At 41.8% G+C, this 20210-nt stretch overlaps 1 protein-coding gene across 6 annotated transcripts in view; it reads left to right on the top strand.

Moving 5' to 3' along the window:
* TBC1D5 (TBC1 domain family member 5) overlaps nucleotides 1-20210 on the top strand; it is a 512051-nt gene that overhangs the window by 450052 nt on the left and 41789 nt on the right. For all 6 annotated transcript variants that reach the window (XM_050938356.1, XM_050938354.1, XM_050938355.1 and 3 more), the window contains one exon: nucleotides 9781-9880. In XM_050938356.1, the coding sequence (XP_050794313.1) occupies nucleotides 9781-9880 (100 nt within the window). The remainder of the gene's footprint in view (nucleotides 1-9780; nucleotides 9881-20210) is intronic.

Below are 20210 nucleotides of genomic sequence, written 5' to 3'. Positions count from 1 at the left end.
AGAAATCTGTTATCGAGGTCAGATATTTCTTTGGTGCAATCCTGTTTATTTACAAAGAATGTACACAAGTTCTCATTTCACTGAACACAGTAGGAACAAACAGTGGCAATTTCCTTATTCAGAAATCCAAATTTGCTTTCTCAGTGAGTACTCTATCCAAAAGGAGCTCTTTCTTGGCTTTGTCCCAAGTCTACATTCACGGTGCTTACTTGCTTTCTACTGGCTTTCTAGTTGCTTTCTGCCTCTGACATGTACAGCTCCAGCCAATCCATGCCCCACTCTTGCATTTGCGATCAATTCCTCTGAAGCATCTGGCAGTCGCTGTCAGAAGACAGGATACTGAGCTAGATGGACCATTGGTCTGACCCAGTGTGGCCATTCTTATGTTCGCAGTGAATCCCTCAGCCCATACGGCTCAGTCTCTGCTCAGTCCATACTACACTGGCCTGTGCTTTGGGCAGTGGCTTTCACTACGCACCCATCACCACACAAATGGACTTTTAATTGCTCCCCCATTTAGCCTTGATAAAGGATGCTGAGCGCACCCATTAAATGGTCTGTGATTGATGGGAGCCATTAACACCTTCCAGCATCGCAGAATCAAAACAAGGACATGTGGGTGTCAAGAGGACACTCCTACTAAGCCTATTTCATATCTACCTTGTGATGAAAAGCAACAAAGAATGGTGTGAAATAAAGCATTACCACCATGACTGTTGTTTATACCCTGTGCACGCTGTCCATAGGAATGAAATAACTATTTTTAAAAATGTATCAAAATGCTGTGCATGAAGAATATGTTGGTAGCATTGAAAATATATGTAAAATATAAAATTGGCACCCATTGAGATGTAAAAAATACGAAGTATGACTGAGGTTCATAAGTTTGGTTCCACAGATAGCAGGGAGCACAGAAAGTCTGGTAGCTTGTGTGAATGGCCTATATCTCTGTGGAATTTGAAGGCTAAACCTCCTTCTGCATGAGGGTCAGCTCACCCCACCCCCATGTATGAGAGTAAACTCTGAGTTTTCCATGTCCTTTGTGGGAAGTATTATAGCACTAATATATGAAATAAATCTTAATTCCATAGTTTTATTAATGAAAAAGTCCAAGGAATTTATTTTTCTGCATTTATCATCAGTATTGCTATGAAAAATATAGAAGTAGAAAGTACTTCAAGTTAAATGTTACAGTTGCATGGATATTCCCCCACCAACAAGTGATAAAGAACTGGATCAAACACAAACTGCTTGTCTTCACTTCCATGGGTCTTCATTGCCCATCCACCACCTTACCTATCCTCTCTCATTCACTACCAAGATGTCAACTTTTGCCTCCAGGGCCAGCTCCATTACCCACTTGTTAAGTTTTCAAACAAGCATCTTCATGCTTTCTCTCATACTGCCCCCACACACTTGAGAGAAGCTGTCCGGGAGCATCCGCAACACTAACTAGTTATCCTTCTTAAAAATCTCCTTTTCCAAGATGCCTATAAAAACTTGGCCATGATTAGGCTGCTGGTGTGCTAAGACCACTACCTAGCATGCTAACCAATCCTTGCATCCTTATACTGTTTGTCTGTCTGATCTGTCTGTTGTCTCTTGTGTTATCATTGGATTGAAAGCTCTCTGAGGCAGGGACCATCTTTTTGTTCTGGGTTTGCACAGCAGCTAGCACAGTGCAGTCCTTGTCTGTGACTGTGGCTCTGAAGTGCTTCAGGAGTATAAATAATAATGATTCCATGTGTGACAGGTTGGATCACAGAAAGCCCGTTGGGACTGCCACCTGAGGTGCTGGGACTACCTCTGAGCCCATTTTCCCTGACAGGTTGGGACTTCAGTACCCTGTCTTGTTGCTGAGCCAGACACACTAGCCTGCTGCAAACAGAGACCCAGGTCTGAACCACATCCCCTACAAGCTGCAGGCTTAACTGAAAACAGCTTAGAAAGTGCTCCTGTCTCTAGCACCCCAGATAGGCAGTTCCCAATGGGATCCAAAACTCAAATAAATCTGTTTTATCCTGTATAAAGCTTATAACACTGATAGAGAGATATGCACAGCTGTTTGCTCCCCCAGGTATCAATACTTGCTCTGGGTTAATTAATAAGTAAAAAGTGACTTAAATATGAATATAATATAAATATAAATATAATATAAAGTGATTTTAAATATAAAAAGTAGGATTTAAGTGGTTCCAAGTAATAACAGACAGAACAAAGTGAATTACCAAGCAAAATAAAACAAAAACACGCAAGTCTAAGCCTAATATAGTAAGAAACTAAATGCTGATAAATCTCACCCTCAGAGATGTTCCAATAAGCTTCTTTGACAGACTAGACACCTTCCTAGTCTGGGTCCAGCAGTCACTCACACTCCCATAATTACTATCCTTTGTTCTAGTTTCTTTCAGGCATCTCTTTGGGGTGGAGAGGCTATCTTTTGAGCCAGCTGAAGACAAAATGGAGAGGTTTCCAGGACCTTATATAGTCTTCCTCTTGTGGGTGGAAACCCCTTTGTGCTCCTGTATAAAATAACCTAAATCTGATGGAGTTTGCAGTCACCTGGGCAAGTCACGTGTCTAAGAATGCCATTGTTTACATGTTAGTTTGAAGATTCCCAGGAAAGCTCAGTTGTGGATTGGCATCTCCCAAGGTCCCTTGTTTAAGTACTCCCAGTTACTTGAATTAACCCCTTCACACAATGTTGACCAAATCTGCCTTATGTGCTTCTGTCATAACATTTCTTCCCAGATCTGGACCTTAGCGTCCAAAATATGGGTCAAGTATCAGAGGGGTAGCCGTGTTAGTCTGGATCTGTAAAAGCAGCAAAGAATCCTGTGGCACCTTATAGACTAACAGACGTTTTGGAGCATGAGCTTTCGTGGGTGAATACCCACTTCTTCAGATGCATGTCATCTGAAGAAGTGGGTATTCACCCACGAAAGCTCATGCTCCAAAACGTCTGTTAGTCTATAAGGTGCCACGGGATTCTTTGCTGCTTTTACAAAATATGGGTGTTAGCATGAAAACCTCCAAGCTTAGTTACCAGTTTGGACCTGGTATTGCTGCCACCAGCTCACTGTGGTCTCCCCAAAACCTTCTCTGGGGGACCCCCAGACTCAGATGCCTTGAGTCTTACAACAAAGGGAAATAACCCCCTCCCCTTGTTTCCTTGTTACTTCCTCCCAGGCTCCCCTCCCTAGATAACCCTAGGAGATTCCCTGCTTCCAGTCCTGGAAACACAAGTAGCGAGAGATCTAATCTCTCTTCCCCCTCACCCAGAGAGTATGCAAAGTCAGGCTTAGTAAATCTAACACAAAGAGATTTTCCCCTTGACTTCTTCCTCCCACCAATTCCCTGGTGAGCTGCAGACTTAATTCCCTGGAGTCCCCACTAAAGAAAAACTCCAACAGGTCTTAAAAAGAAAGCTTTATATAAAAAGAATGAAAAAGAACATAAAAGGGTCTCTGTATCAGGGTGACAATATACAGGGTCAATTGCTTAAAGGAAAAACATGAACAAACAGCTTTATCCAAAAAGAATACAATTTAAAACATTCCAGCAACTACACACATGTAAATACAAAAGAAAACAATATAAATCTATTGTCTTACTATCCTTGTACTTACAACTTGGAAACAGAAGATTAGAAAGCAGGAGGTAGAAAGATCACTCTCAGAGCCGAGAAAAGAACAGACCAAGAACAAAGAACTCACACCCAAAAGTTCCCTCTACCCAGATTTGAAAAAGTCTTGTTTCCTGATTGGTCCTCTGGTCAGGTGTTTGGTTCCCGTGTTAACCCTTTACAGGTAAAAGAACATTAACCCTTAGCTATCTGTTTATGACAGCTTCCTACAGCAAGCACTTTAAATACAAGCATAGAGCCAACACTCATAACTTCAGATACAAAAATGATACATGCATACAAATAGGATGAATATATTCAGTAGGTCATAACCTTTGCAAAGATATGTTACATGGCATATCTAGCCTAAAACATATTCCACTTATGTCATATTTACACTCATAAGCATATTTCTGTAAAGCATTATGGGGTGGAACACCACACCATGCTTATTTTTAAATGCCATTTTATATTACTCATCAGTGGGAAGTGATGGTTTTAAATGTCAGTACGTGTTGGTGAGCAAGCACACTGCTGGCATGGAACATTAAGATTCTCGGTGTGTCAAACAGCACAAAATTGTCATGGGTTCATCTGTTATATATTGGCTTGTTAGCAGGGCTGGCTTTAGGAACTGCGGGGCCCAATTCAAATACCCGGCGGCTGTCTGGGTCTTCAGCGGCACTTTGGTGGCAGGGGGTCCTCCACTCACTTTGGACCCCCCGCCCCCAAAATGCCACTGAAGACCCGGAACGAGTGAAGGACCCCATGCCGCTGAAGACCTGGACCGCCGCTGGGTATGTAAAAAAAATTAAAAAGGTGCCTAAGGCTCAGGGCCCTCTTAAGTGCAGGCGCAGGGGAATTGGCCTAAAGCCGGCCCTGCTTGTTACAGTCAGAAACAGAATTGAAATAGACTGTTGCGACAGAATGGAAACATTAGGTGCTATTTTCTATCAAGGCTATGTTTGTGTGAAGAAAATAAGTGGAAGAATTAACATAGTGTGTTCATTTGTCTGCAATGCATCTGAAAGTTATAATAGGCAGATGTAAAATGGCACTGATAACCTGAACACTTACTCTGTGTTTATGCTGTGAATAAACATTTAAGACCCTCTAGTGAATTTGTGCCAGTTCCCTGTTTCCAACTTTATTTTTCCTCTTTGATATCCTTTTAATGTTCCAGTATTGACAAGTTCGAATTCTACTGCCATTTTAACAGGATCTAAGGAGGGACTTGCTTAAATTAATGTAGTAATCTACTTTAATTTATTGTTCAAGGAGTTTGGCATAAATAACTTTACATGAGCCAGATTAAGTAGTCCCTTTTTATTGCTGCTAAGTGTCTACAGATTCAGAATCATTCAGCTGTAATGCAGATGGACTTTTCCCATGCTAAATATTCTCAGCGATTAGTAAACTTCTGCAAAACACAAAGAATATGAAATCCAAGAAACTATATCAACCTTTTACAAATTCATTCAACTTTATTTATTAAAATAATGCTGTTCATGTCTTTGGTAATCTATCTTAATAAATTATCAGATCATTTAATTTTCTTTAGTTCTTGAAAAATATTTTGTTTTCTGTTCAGTTTAAACATGTACATAACCCAGAAAACACTAAATATAGTTGTGCCCTTCATTCCTTGAACAACAAAAGTGAAGGTTATATGATAACATAAATGGAGGGAGGGGACTAACAGCCCTATTTGTTTTGCATTTTGATGCATTTCTTTGATGCCTGGACAGTTTGGTATTTGGATATTTATTATGCAGAAGCAGAACACATGTGTTGTGAAAAGACTGATTTATTTTCAATTGAAAAAAAATACATTGTGGTAAGAGTAGCACCTGCTAAAATCATTTTTCTTGAGATCTTGGATTTTATATACTGCATCGTTTCAGAGGCCTTGAACATAGCTTCTGCCAACTTAATACAGCTTGCAAAGCAACGAGCTGTGAAAAATTAGGATCACAATGTCATGATCATAAAACCTTCTGTAATATGTGCATAAGGGTATTTGAATGATTTCAGTTAGTCACAACTCTGAGCTTTCCTGAATCCCATGAAGCTTGTTGAGATACAGCCTAGACTGCAGACACCACTGTTTTTTTTTTTTATTGTAAGTCTTTCAGTCAGGAGGAAAAATCCAAAATATACTTTCCAGTGTCATCTTTGTGTTGAGATGGGAAAACCGGAAAGGATTTGGGGGAACAGAAAGTTGCAGAAGCAAAATAAACATAGAAGTAGAGGAAATGAAGCAAAATTAAAGCAAAGAAATGAGAGGGATCATAAACAAAAAATGAAACAATGTGCATGGTCAAGGGAATCATCAAATGTAAGAGAAGGTCTGAATACAGATGCAAGAAGAATATGAGAGAAACACAAATAAGTGAATCACCTTTGCAGGCTTTAGCCTTACCAGAAGATAGAAGAGTTTGGATATAATATGTGGAAATAGTACAAAAAATGTTCTGCTTGGACTAGAGAGAAATTTAAGTCCATTTTATGTTGTCAGAGGAATGTGAACCAGTATTACCTGTCAGTTATAAACCCACTTGCTTCATTTTCACTTTCAAATTTAGTTCAAAGTGTTGCTGATTATCTTTAAAGTTCTGAATGGGCTGGAACTATGAGGGTGTGGGTGAGAGTTTCTGGGACTGAATTTTGCAGAATTTGTTGTAGGGCTGCGGGGGAGGGGGTATTTCTCATCATCAAGATTCATTTCTCTTTGTCTTCCAAGCCAGGCACAATGGCCCACTTGTTTGATTTAGCTGTTGTTTGATTTGTTTCTCCTCCTCACAACATGATCCCCAGTGTCTGACTGCAGCAGTAGTGATTTTGAATAATGCACTACACAATGTGGGTAATTTCATTTCGTATTATAAAATGTTGAAAATAAATGCCTAAATGCAGTTGTTATTCTATAAACCTTTAAAATGAGTTAAATTAGTTTTCTCATACTGACAGCAGATTTTTTTCTGTGGTCAAGTGGTCAACTTCACAGAGTTATGGTTGAATTATTTTGAACCCCTTTTCACCTATCCCCACCCCCATCAGGCCGACTGACTGGCAGTTCAGTTCCCAAAAGAATTACAGAGGATTATGTCTTGGTTTTCATTGATATTTATGTAAGTATTTCCTAGCTTTACACTGTGTAGTTTGGGTCTTTCACAGATACATTTTTGTAGCATCATGCACACTCATTGTGTATGATTCTGGGACAGCGCACTTGAGAGAGCAGCACAACACATTTAACACCTACAATACAAGTTACAATTCCTGATGCAACTCCTTCTCTCACATTTTTAATTTTTTCGTAGCCTACCACATAGTGGTATCTTGCTGCATGGTATCTTTGTATGCAGCCTCATTTTTCCTTCTGATTGCCATGCCTTTTCTTTCTTAGTACGTGTTTTTTCATTATAACTCAATTCCTTGTGATCTGCTTTTGGGTCAGGGAAATTCTTCTTTGCCTGCCTACTATTTTACATACCTGTTACAGCACTTACTCGTTCTTAGTCCTGTGATAATGTGTAACACAGAGATCATATTCAGTAGTGATTTGGCTGTTCAGCAATGGAAATTATATCCAAGAACATGTTCATTATATCCAAGAACAGGCATGTTCTCAGCAAAGTGTGAATGCAGAAGTTAGCATTTATAGGAACATAGAGCAATGGTCTGACAGAAAAATTCATGTAATGTGATGTGAACTAGAATCGAGAGAATTGATGCACCTTTGTCTCATACTGTTAGTGTAAGGATTTATTATAAATATTGGAAAAGAAGGAAAATATGTTGAGTTGCAATTTCCATTTTTACATTTGCAAGGCATTAAAAACATTCCCGTTTCCCAGGTTAAAACAAGAATGTTACATAGACATTGTAGGTCTTTGGTTACTCTTCAGTCTTACTATCAATCTCAGCTAGGAAATTAACTGATACTTAGTATAACTGGAGAGTTTCATTTTACGGTCTAAGTGTCCACAGCTGCACCAGGAATGTTTTGAAAAACAATTTAGTCTGATTTTGATTCATGAATGTGAAGAAAGATAGAAGTGTGGGAAATACAGAACTATTTATTACCAGAAGTTCAATTTCCATGTCCAGTTCGACAGGAATGACATTGGTATGTGCATCTGTGTTTAAATTGTTAGTTAATGCAGCTATTGCAAGTTGATTGTATATGAGTTTATAGTAAAATGATCGAATCTAGTCTCCTTTCTCAAGCTGGTAACTAAGTATCAAAAGTAGTAACAGGAAATAGAGTAGATTATTTTCTGTAGTCATTGCAAGATGTAGTTGCTAGAGAGAGGTCTTTAAGTACTACATTTTTTTGATAGAATTATAACAGTGTGCAGCCTAGTTAACACTGTCAGTATTTCGAATTTCGAACTTAATTTACTTATCAGCAATTTGTTTATGACTTGGCATTAAAAAAAATGACAAAGAAGGTATGTAAGCTGAAAGTTGTGTTCGTTTACAGGTTTTTCTTGCAGAATGCTAATTTAAACAAATGCTTTCTTTTAAATAGTCGGTGGTGGATACAGGTCATCTGAGTGCCAAGTTTCCTTCTCTTTGCTGGGCCCTGGCTCTCAGTTTTCTGATAATCATTAATTTAGGATTAATTATACAGCCAAATCAAGGTTGTTTTATCCTTCTACATTGCTGTTTTCCTGTTAATACTTAATTCACAGTCTGAGGAGCTACAACCTCAGCCAAGAAAGACAGAAAGACTGTAATACATCTGTAAGCCTCCCAATGTGGAGGAAGAGGAGGAGCTCAAAAGTGACCTTTTTTTGCATACTGCTATACTGTGAATAAAAAAAAAAACTTGCTTGAACAGGAAGGATGATTAATCTTTGGAACAACTTTTCTAGGGGCATCGTAGATTCTCCATCACTTGTCTTTAAATCAAGATTGAGACACTTTCTAAAATATATGCTCTGGCTCAAACAGAGGTTATGGGCCTGATGCAGGAATTACTGTGTGAGGTTCTGTGACCTTTGTTGTACAGGAACTACGTTATCATAATGCTGTCTTCTGACCTTGAAATCTATGGATCTTAAAAAATGTACTTTAAAAATATTAAATGCATGTTTACTGAACAGACCTTAAAGATTCCATAAGAACGGTCACATTGGGTCAGACCTATGGTCCATTCAGCCCAGTATCCTGTCTTCTGACAGTGGCCAAGCCCAGGTTCCCCAGAGGGAATGAACAGAAGAGGTAATCATCAATAATCTATCCCCTATCGCCCATTCCCAGCTTCTGGCAAACAGAGATTAGACACACCATCCCTGCCCATACTGGCTAATAGCCATTGATGGACCTATCCTCCATGAATTTATCTAGTTCTTTTTGAACCCTGTTATAGTCTTGGCCTTTACGAGATCCTCTGGCAAAGAGTTCCAGAGTAGCTGTTCTACAGTACATTGGTTAAAAAATACTTTCTCCCAAATATTACACAAAATATGCATTTGGAGTTGTAGTTGGTCTATCATGGAAATACAGGGTTTTTGTTTTTTTTTTTCAAATAGAGCATGATTCATTAGGTAAATAAAATGAATGCCTAAATACATGCCTAAATAAGTATATGTTTAGCCTATACTAAATATTCAGAGTGGCTAATCTAAAAGGCCAGTGTTTTAATGGGATATGGTGGAATTTTTAGGGAGGTTATAGTAACAATGTCTAAAGTATGTGACTGTAGTCAGTGTGAATTTGCATGATTTGTGTAGGTTCATGACCTGTCTCTGTTGGATTAGGTTTGCATAGACCAAAATACATATTTATCCAGAAATGTATCCTATTATCTCCATCAATGAAATGTAATTGTTAACCTTTCATAAAACATTGTATGAGAACTGATGTTTTGTGGTTTGGGGTAGGGGGGTCAACTAATTATTCAACTAATACGAATAAAAAATAGTCCATTAAAGGACAAAGATATCATTAACAATGATAAAAGAAAGAGAAGTCAAAATGATTCCATTTCACCTACAAAAGAAAAACCTAACTCTGTTGTTTCCAAGACTTACTCATAGGCAAAAATGAGAACATAACCAGTGGAATGTTCCAAACATTTTAAGGGCATTGCTTATCAATTTTATTGTATGTTGGTTTCTTAAAGCCTATCCTTTCCATTGTAGGAGGAAGAACTGGAGACTCAAATTTCATTTCTCCAAGGACAACTAAATGACCTAGAGGCCATGTGCAAATACTGTGCAAAAATGATGAACACACATCTTGGTAAGTGAAGTACCCTAGACAATTAATGCTGGCCTATAAATCTTTCTTGAGGTTTTTTCCATGTTTGCATACCTGAAATTATGTAATAGTTCTGTAATGTAGTGCATATAACTTTGTAAGTCATGTTATAAACTGAATCAATGTACCAAATTGTTGTAACAGCTGTTTCTAACCACCATTTTTTTTTAATCTTAACCTTCTTGCTTTTAAATGTGGGTGCTTTTTAGCCTATTGATTAACATAAGAATAAAGAGCAGACATGTTGGGACAGATGGCCTTTTCTTGTTCTTATATTTCTTGTATTCTAAAGGACCACACAACTCAGCTCGTTTTACAAGTCCATGTGCAGTTCAGCTGTTACACAGTGATCCTTGATACATTGAATTATGTTTGTAGAAAATCTATATATTTTCATCAGATGTAATGGAGTGGTGATTACTTTCTTTACATAAAAATGTTTTGTTGCTCCAGTTACTCCAGGCTGGTCCCTAATCTCTTCTGCCACTTCTTGCTCTGATATTAGCAGCAGAAGACATGAATTAACAAATAATTGGTGTATTGGGAAATGGGATCAAGAGTGAAAGTTATTGGATTTATATACTACAAAGGCAAATTGGAGAAAAAAACTGCAGAGGAGCCCAATATATGTGTTATGTAGACACAATGAGCAATGCTCTTATAAAATTATATTGAGCCAAATTCCAAGAATTGCCCTATTCAGCCACATAGTGTAAAAACTGCCAGTATTACAGCCCTCACTAGAATCTTCCAGCCATGTTCTTTTTGGGGAAGCAACCTTCACTTGGACCTTCCAGTTGTTATCTCTCTGGCTCTGCTTCGCCTGCGGTTTCCAGTCCTGGATACCTGGTGATATTCCAGGTAACATGTAGTCAAAGCTTTTTGTTTTTCTAATTGCCCATCTTTTCAGTGCTCCAGAGTATATAGTCATGGAGAACGAGGCTGCTTCTTGACACCTTCTGTCTTTGTACAATACTTAGTTCTAGTCCAGTGACTCTAAGTCTAGTGAGGCATATTTTTGACCACTCAAGATTCTGAATTTGTACTAATGCCTTTTTGATGTATTTTGCATTAAGGGTTTGCCTCAGTAATCTAAACATCTCATTTTCTCCAAGCCAGTTTTAGAGCAACTAGTCCTTTGGAAGCTCTTGAAAGCTTTGGAGCTTAGTTCCATGTAATGTGGCATTGAGCTTCATAGTGTTCTGGGTCTTTCTCTTGTTTTTTCCGCCCCCAGTTTCTCTTTCAGGATGTAGTCCTTTTGCTGAAGACCACAGAGGTATGAAGGAAGAAGGCCGAGCTGCCTCGGGAAGTTTGGATGTAGCACATGGGTGGACAAACTATGTCCTGCCTGGCCTGGGAGGCTTGCCCCCGGCCCCTCCCCTGCGATCCTCCCTACTCCACAGCCTCAGCTCGCTCGTTCTGCTGCCGGCGCAATGCCCTGGGCAGTGAGCTCCTGGGGCAGCGCAGCTGCAGAGTCTGGCCTGACCTGGTGCTCTGCGCTGTGCGGTGGCATCAGCAGCAGCGTAACCCAGCTCCAGGCCAGCGGCGCAGCCGTAGCGCTGCCAACCACCAGTGCTCCAGGCAGCACAGTAATGGGGCAGGGAGTGGGGAGGTTGGATAGAGGGCAGGAGAGTTCGGAGTGGTGGTTAGGGGGGAAATGGGGTTGACTGGGGGCAGGGGTCCCGAGGAAGCAGTCAGGAAGGACTGGGGGTTGGATAGGGTGGCGGGGGCAGTCAGGGGAAGGGGTTCTGGGGGCAGTCAGGGGACAGGGAGAAGGGGTGGTTGAATGGGGCAGATGTCCCGGGGGGGGGGGCGTCAGGGATGAGAGGAGGGGTTGGATGGGGCAGGAGTCTAGGGGGTGTGCAGATAGGATGTGGGGGCCAGTCCATGACTCCCTCCCCTAACCGGCCCTCCATACAATTTCCAAAACCCGATGCGGCCCTTAGGCCAAAAGTTTACCCACCCCTGATATAGCAGGAAGTTATGCTGCAGGAATTGAACATGATATTTTAGGTCTATCTGGAACTGTCACCTGGACCCAGTGAGCTTTGAGGGGGACCACCTGAAAAGCCAGCTGCTAAAGCCATCCCAGGGGACTCCAGTAAGCCTGGTCAGAAGCTAGTCTAGAAAAATTTGTCCTTGAAGCAAAAGCCTGAGTTTCATCACTCAGTATTTGTGCCACTCAACCAACACAGTCCCAGTTTTCTTCTCTGCTCAGCAGATCTGCTTCACTAGTTCTCTTGAAGCAATCTGCATTCTTCCCTTTGAAGCCAAATGTTCCAGTGCATACTAAGGCCTGGCATATCCTGGTGGTGGTACTGAACTCCAGCTCATGGGAAAAGGTGTCATGTCCACAAAACTATAGAGCACAGGAAACAGTGAATGAGAGCCAGCCACCCTCAACATACCACTACCAAAGCCTGCAGCGTAGGAACTCCCTTCTTGAACCTGTGATACTGACCAGCAGCCTTCTTAAGACAAAGTATTTTTATTTAGTAGTTGGAAGAACCCTTATGCATGTCTATCTTGTTTAAAGCACTGCCATCCCATAATGTCAAGCTGAGTAGGATTATCTTCTTCAGACACCCCCATGGGTGTCTGTGCCTGAGTGTCTTTGTCTGGTTCTCCCTCTAAGTATGTCCTTTTAAAACCTTCCCAGCCTTCATTGTTCTTCAAGAAGCCTCCTGGTCAGATAAATTCCTAGGCTGCAGAAGAAACTAGACTGATGATGCTGGAGCGCTGAATATTTAGGGGGTGTCAAATGCCAGTATTAGAACCTGTGTCACTGGATCTGTGCCAAATCAGCTAGCGCTTAACGTCCAGCTGTGATACTTGGCTCTGGAACACATGCAGCTTTTCTCTTTGAGGCCTTCCAGACTGACTTGATATTAAATTAATACATCAAACTCACTTTCATGACAAACTCAGTGGGAACCGGGGAGCCTTCAGGCAGTCACTGTGGGATCTGAGAAACCATGGTGATGTCTGGCACAGATCCCACAGACCAGGTTAGTCATGATCTGCTCTGAGACATCAGACAGAGGTCACATTTTTCCTTAAGGAACATTCTATGACCACACTGGGGGCATTTTTTGAACCTGCTAGGATGATGCTTCTACATTATACACCTCTACCCTGATATAACATGACCAGATACAACGCGGGTTCGCATACAACCCGGTAAAGCAGCGCTCTGGCGGATCAGCGTGTCAGGTTCCAGCTACAGCGCTTCGCTTCCCATCGCCAGTGAGTGCGGGGAGGTTGGGGAAAGGTTACCCCTCCGTACTCACCTGCAGTGGGAAGCGGAGCACCATGGCTGGGAGCTGGCGGAGTGGAGCGAGCTGGGGCTGGGCTGCTCCACTTCCGCCACTGCCTGTGAGTGCCGGGAGGTTGGGGAAAGGACGCCCCCCGTACTTACCTGTGGCGGGAAGCTGAGCTCTGTGACTGGGAGCTGGCAGAGTGGAGCGGGCTGGGGCTGGGCTGCTCTGCTTCTGCTGCTGCCGGTGAGTGCTGGAGCTTTCCCCAACTCCTCCTCCCACCCCCTTCCTCCGAACAACACGGCTGGGACCGGGGTAAGGAAAGCAGAGCGGGCTGGAGTCGCGGCGCTCCTCTTCCTGCTGCAGGTGAGTACAGGGGGCGTCCTTTCCCCAACTCCCCCACACTCACCAGCAGTGGGAAGTGGAGCGCCACGGTTGGGAGCTGATGGAGTGGAGTGGAGTGGGCTGGACTGCTCCGCTTCCCACCACTGCTGGTGAGTGCCTGTCAGGGGTGGAGGGTGTGGATAGGGGTTGGGGCAGTCAGGGAACAGGGAGCAGCAGGGTTGGGTAGGCGGTGCAGTCCTTGGGGTGATCAGGGATAGGGGTCTCTGGAGAGGGCAATCAGGGGACAAGGAGCAAGAGGCCCAAAGCAAGTTCAATATAATGCAGTCTCACCTATAGCACGGTAAGATTTTTTGTCTCTGGAGGACCGCATTATATCAGAGAAGGGGTGTAGTAAAAGAGAAGAGAAGGAATAATGAATAAGGATATAACATATTAAATGTTAAATTGTATGTAATATTTAACAAGTAAATTAAAGATCTGTGAAGCACTGCATCCTGAGGTGCACTAAGTATACCTTTCATAAGAAAAATGTTGAAAATATTTTAAAATATAGGAACAATATTATCATAGTATTAAGAACACTAGGATCAGAATATTATTTCCTGAAGAAAACCAATAGATGTGAAGAGAAACATTAAGGGAAATGTAGCAAGTTTGTGGCAGAGCAGGGAAGAGAATCAAGATCTACCTTCCAACCTGGCATTCCTAGCCACTAATACAAATCTAAAGATTGGCAGTTGGATGCGTTAAGAGTCACTAGACCTTCTCAGCAGCCATGGCACATGCCATCCTTTACTGGGAAGTTAATGGTCATTCTCATGCATGGACCTAAGTGCGCGGATGTGCTATATTAAACTGGAGAAAGAAAATCCCAGAAGGTTAAAGCTCTGCACATCCATCTTATTGAACCATCTCAGGGATCATAAACCTATTTCAATTCATTTTCATCACACACAAAAAACAAGTTTTAACTTCTCCACGTGCTACTAAGTTCTAATATTCATAGAACATCATTCATTCCCATACTGCCAAGTCATAAACATATAATTATGTCGTCAGTGTGTGGTGCAGCAAGAGAAGTAGATGAGCACTTAATGAGAAAGCTTTTGTGCATATACACAAACAAAAATTGCCATTCTACCCATCTGTTCCTTCTTCGGATTCCATGGAGTGAATTTATAATGTTGGTAATCTCTTGTTCAATCCCATGGTAACAAATTGGCATGTTTAGGTAAAAAATTATGATGTCATTTTGTGGTGGTGTGGAAAATTGTGCAAAAGATTTTTTTTTAAACAAAATTATTTTCATACAAAGGGCTATTATGTAAAAGAAAAAGTATACTCAGTACAATTGTGGATTTGCTTAAAAAGATAATTACAAGAGGTTCAAAGTTTTAAAGTAGGATATAGGATTTAAGAGTGGTTTAGAGCAGTTTTGGACTATGAAAAATATGTAACCGATATAATGAACTATTATAGTCACTGGTGGTAATAAATATATTCCCATAGCAGAAAGAGACTAAAAAACTTACTCAGAAGGTCACAAGTCATTTTCAGATAACTTCACGGGAAATGTATTCTGCAACTATTAAATATTTTTGATAATCAGTACACTCATTTATTCTACGGATAATTTTGTGATAAATAGCCACAGTATCTTTGTTAAAAAATGACTGGCAAATGTAGTAGAGTTTTTAGAGAAAAATACATAATTCTATGGTAAAATTTGGACTATTGTAAATAAAAGTCCATTCAAACAGTATTCCTTGTCTTCATGAATCTCTCCCAGCTCTCACACATGTAATTCAGCATACTATGTTGACTGGAGAGAGGACAGGTCAACGCTGAAGCTCTTAACATGAACAGCCAAGTCAAGAATTGTACTCTCAGTATGACGAATATTAGGGTGCTCTTTAATAACTGCTAATAGTGTACCTTGATCTGTCACTGGAATTGTGCTTTCTGCAGGAATATTTTTGATGAACTTCTCCCCAGTAGGGTATCATCATGGATAACCCAGGCAGAGTTAGTTGGTCAGGATAGTTGTCTAACAGCTTCCATTTGAGGGTTGTTAAGGGACAAAGCCAGAAATATTAAATCTGACCGCCCTCTCCAGAGACCCCTATCCCTGATCACCCCAAGGACTGCACCGCCTACCCAACCCTGCTGCTCCCTGTTCCCTGACTGCCCCAACCCCTATCCACACCCTCCACCCCCTGACAGGCACTCACCAGCAGTGGTGGGAAGCGGAGCAGTCCAGCCCACTCCACTCCACTCCATCAGCTCCCAACCGTGGCGCTCCACTTCCCACTGCTGGTGAGTGTGGGGGAGTTGGGGAAAGGACGCCCCCTGTACTCACCTGCAGCAGGAAGAGGAGCACCGTGACTCCAGCCCGCTCTGCTTTCCTTACCCCGGTCCCAGCCGTGTTGTTCGGAGGAAGGGGGTGGGAGGAGGAGTTGGGGAAAGCTCCAGCACTCACCGGCAGCAGCAGAAGCAGAGCAGCCCAGCCCCAGCCCGCTCCACTCTGCCAGCTCCCAGTCACAGAGCTCAGCTTCCCGCCGCAGGTAAGTACGGGGGGCGTCCTTTCCCCAACCTCCCGGCACTCACAGGCAGTGGCGGAAGTGGAGCAGCCCAGCCCCAGCCCGCTCCACTCCGCCAGCTCCCAGCCATGGTGCTCCGCTTCCCACTGCAGGTGAGTACGGAGGGGCATCCTTTCCCCAACCTCCCCGCACTCACTGGCGATGGGAAGCGAAGCGCTGTAGCTGGAACCTGACACGCTGATCCGCCAGAGCGCTGCTTTACCGGGTTGTATGCGAACCCGCTTTGTATCTGGTCACGTTATATCAGGGTAGAGGTGTATAATGTAGAAGCATCATCCTAGCAGGTTCAAAAAATGCCCCCAGTGTGGTCATAGAATGTTCCTTAAGGACAAATGTGACCTCTGTCTGATGTCTCAGAGCAGATCATGACTAACCTGGTCTGTGGGATCTGTGCCAGACATCACCATGGTTTCTCAGATCCCACAGTGACTGCCTGAAGGCTCCCCGGTTCCCACTGAGTTTGTCATGAAAGTGAGTTTGATGTATTAATTTAATATCAAGTCAGTCTGGAAGGCCTCAAAGAGAAAAGCTGCATGTGTTCCAGAGCCAAGTATCACAGCTGGACGTTAAGCGCTAGCTGATTTGGCACAGATCCAGTGACACAGGTTCTAATACTGGCATTTGACACCCCCTAAATATTCAGTGCTCCAGCATCATCAGTCTAGTTTCTTCTGCAGCACAGATCTAAATCTGGATACAGTCTAAAGCTGTGGGGCAGGGACTGTAATGTATTATATGTTCATACAGCACCTAGCACAATTGGGCATAGCAGGGTTAAGGCCTCTGAGCACTACTGTCTTATAAATGTTAAGTAAACGTTAAATAATAAAGTAGAGGTGAACTTTGAAATCTATCGTTCACCAGCAGTGGTCTGGCTTTAGCAGGAGATATGCCAGTTTTCACAGCTGCTCAGTGATAATGTAAACTTGTTTGGGGGAAAAGATAAGAGGTTAACATGACCTTTCATTCCTTGGGGTCTGTCACTGTAATGCAGAGGTTCTCAAACTTCATTGCATTGCAGCCCCCAAAAAATTATTACATGACCCCAGGAGTGGGGATCGAAGCCTGAGCCTGCTAGAGACCCACCATCCTGTACAGGAGGGCCAAAGCCCGAGTTCTTTCGCCCTGGGCAGAGGGGCCAAAATTGAAGCCCTCAGGCTTTGGCCACAGGCAGTGAGGCTCGAACTTCAGCTTCGTCCTGAGGCCCCAGCAAGTCTAATGCCAGCCCTGCTGACCCCATTAAAATGGAGTCACAACCCACTTTGGGATCCCGACCCATAGTTTGAGAACCACTGTAATGGAATGCAAAAAGAACGAGGAGTACTTGTGGCACCTTAGAGACTAACAAGTCTAAGGTGCCACAAGTACTCCTTCCTTTTGCTGATACAGACTAACATGGCTACCACTCTGAAACCTGGAATGGAATGGAATACTAAATTGTATGATACTGTTCAGCCACTAGATGGTGCTGGGTGTAAAATACCTCATACCTGGCAGAGCTTTAAAGGATCTTTTGATGAATACTTCTGGTGTGTATAAGCAAGCTCTGTAGCCAGTCCCCTATCTGGTACAGGAGCATGACAGTCATCCAGCTCTTTGCTTGGTCTTAATATAGAAAAAAGAGAAAAGCATTTGTCAAGAAACCAGTCTGCATAAGGTAGTTCAACATTATCAGAATGAAGGAGCAAGGACTTGCCTCCAGCAGAGGCCTTTCGGTCTTAAGTTTCAAACCTGTAAATATTGAAAACCTGAACATCTCCAGAATGATTAGCAAGACACCTAGTATTTGCTTTGGAGACACTTCTTGTGAGTTTAAGAGACAGTTGTAGCAATATCACTTTGAATGTATGGGTCTTCTGCACTGTTAAGCCAGTCTGCACATTTGGTTTGGGAAAATCCCACCAAGTTGTCCAGCTCAAGTTATATAATTGAGTTAAGTCGTACCTAGAAGAGAGATTGTAGGAAACGCAGTCCTTCCGGACAAAAAGTGCTATCAAGCCCATGCCATTGGTCTAGATACAGTATTTGTAAAGCGTGTGCAATGTAATACTGAATTTTTGTATTAAGTATAGTGTGATAAGACTGAAGATTATGAAATGGTAATTATAGCTGACTTTGTAAGCCCAGGTTGAAATGAAATGTTTTCTTATCTGTAGGGAATGAGTAAAATAAAATTAGTTCCCTTTTATTTGGGGCATAAGTAACATAATCCATACTTTATAAATTCAGTGTTATTAAAAGTCCTGAAGGGGGAAAAAAACACCTCACCACCCTGCCCTTTAATTCAGAGAGGGCTGTTTCTTTTGTAAAAGAGCAAAAAAGCTTTAAAAGACTGTTTAAAAAAAAACCCTCCTATTAATAAAGTTTATTTCATATTTTTAAATTAAATGTATGAAACAAAAGGTAGCTGTGTAGCTGGCTTGTCAGAGAGCTGATTCTCTACATGCTCGGATATATTTAGAGAGAGCCTTTTCTGTTCTATAATCCAAAAACTGTCAGTGGAAAAAATGAAATATCTAGCTCAGTGGTTCTCAAACTTTTGTACTGGTGACATCTTTAACATAGCAAGCCTCTGAGTGCGACCCTCCCCTTATAAATTAAGAACACTTTTTTATATATTTAACACTATTATAAATGCTGGAGGAAAGCAGGGTTTCGGGTGGAGGCTGACAGCTCGCGATCCCCCCATGTAATAACCTCGTGACCCCCTGAGGGGTCCCAAACCCCCAGTTTGAGAACCTTTGATCTAGCTAATGATAGCAAATTAAAACTTTATGGAGTTAGTCCAACTGGGAAGGACTTGCACATTAATGATATATACAGTGTATTAATGTTCATTGTGTATTTAAGTAGAGCTTTAAATGGCATTGTGACATTCCATGGTTATGCCTTCTCAATAATGTGTTTTGTTTATAATTTAAAAGATGTTTTTGATGACTGCCACCTTTACAGTCTAAGTCTGAATTCTGAAAGTCAGGCTGGATTCTGTCACATGCCTTATCATTACATCTCTACCTCGATATAACACTGTCCTCGGGAGCCAAAAAATCTTACCGCGTTATAGGTAAAACCGCGTTATATTGAACTTGCTTTGATCCACCAGAGTGTGCAGTCCCCTCATCCCAACCCCTAGAGCACTGCTTTACCACGTTATATCCAAATTCAGGTTATATTGAGTCATGTTATATCGAGGTACACCTCTACCTCAATATAATGTGGGCTGGGAGAACGGAACTGCCCTGCTGAATTCTCTCCCTCCTTCTGTCCGCTTCTGTCAGCATCTCCTCTCAGGCAGCAGCAAACAGCTCAGTCAACCCCTTTCTAGCTAAGGCCAGCAACTATAAAGTTTTAGTATCTCCTTTGATCCTACTTTCAGGGCTGGGAAGAATAAACCATATTAGCCTGGATGAAGCCAGAAGGGGGCCATTCCCCAACTAATAGCTTTCCTATTGTTCCTCAAGGACCCTTGGCATTCTCTATGACAGTACCTTATCTTTGTCATTGTTTAGTTTCTTGTTGGTTTCCCCATACAGCCCTGTGTAGCAAGGCAAGATAATATCACACAGGTAAAATGAAGTGCACATTATATTTATAAAAATAATGTGAGTATTTCCCTCATTGTCTATGCCTCAGTTAGGCCTGTGTTAATCCTTGTTTTTTAAATAGATGTCAGCAAGGGCATTATGTAACCTCCCTTGTATTTAATACCACCATGTAACTGATTGGAATTTCAGACTTGTCTGCACACAGAAGTTGCACCAGTTTAACTTAAATCAATTTTTAAAGCCCCATATGGACATTCCTATTGTGGATTAATAATGGTTTATTTTAGTTTATCTAATCCCTGTTCGCAGTTGATTTAAACGAAACCAAAATAAGCCAGCCTGGGTTCAGCTAAAAGCAATGTCCACGCTGCCTTTGTCACCAATTTAACTAAACTCTTTAAAATTGAACCTTAAGTTAAACAAGTGTAACTTTCTCATGTTGAACAAGCCTTAGTAAATAATTTTGTTGATGATGCACAAAATGGACTAATTTCAGAGTAGCAGCCGTCTTAGTCTGTATTCGCAAAAAGAACAGGAGTACTTGTGGCACCTTAGAGACTAACAA

Source organism: Gopherus flavomarginatus, chromosome 2, assembly GCF_025201925.1.
Source record: "Gopherus flavomarginatus isolate rGopFla2 chromosome 2, rGopFla2.mat.asm, whole genome shotgun sequence".
NCBI lineage: Eukaryota > Metazoa > Chordata > Testudines > Testudinidae > Gopherus > Gopherus flavomarginatus.
Note: the sequence above shows the minus strand (reverse complement) of the source record. Positions and strands in the feature narration are given on the sequence as shown.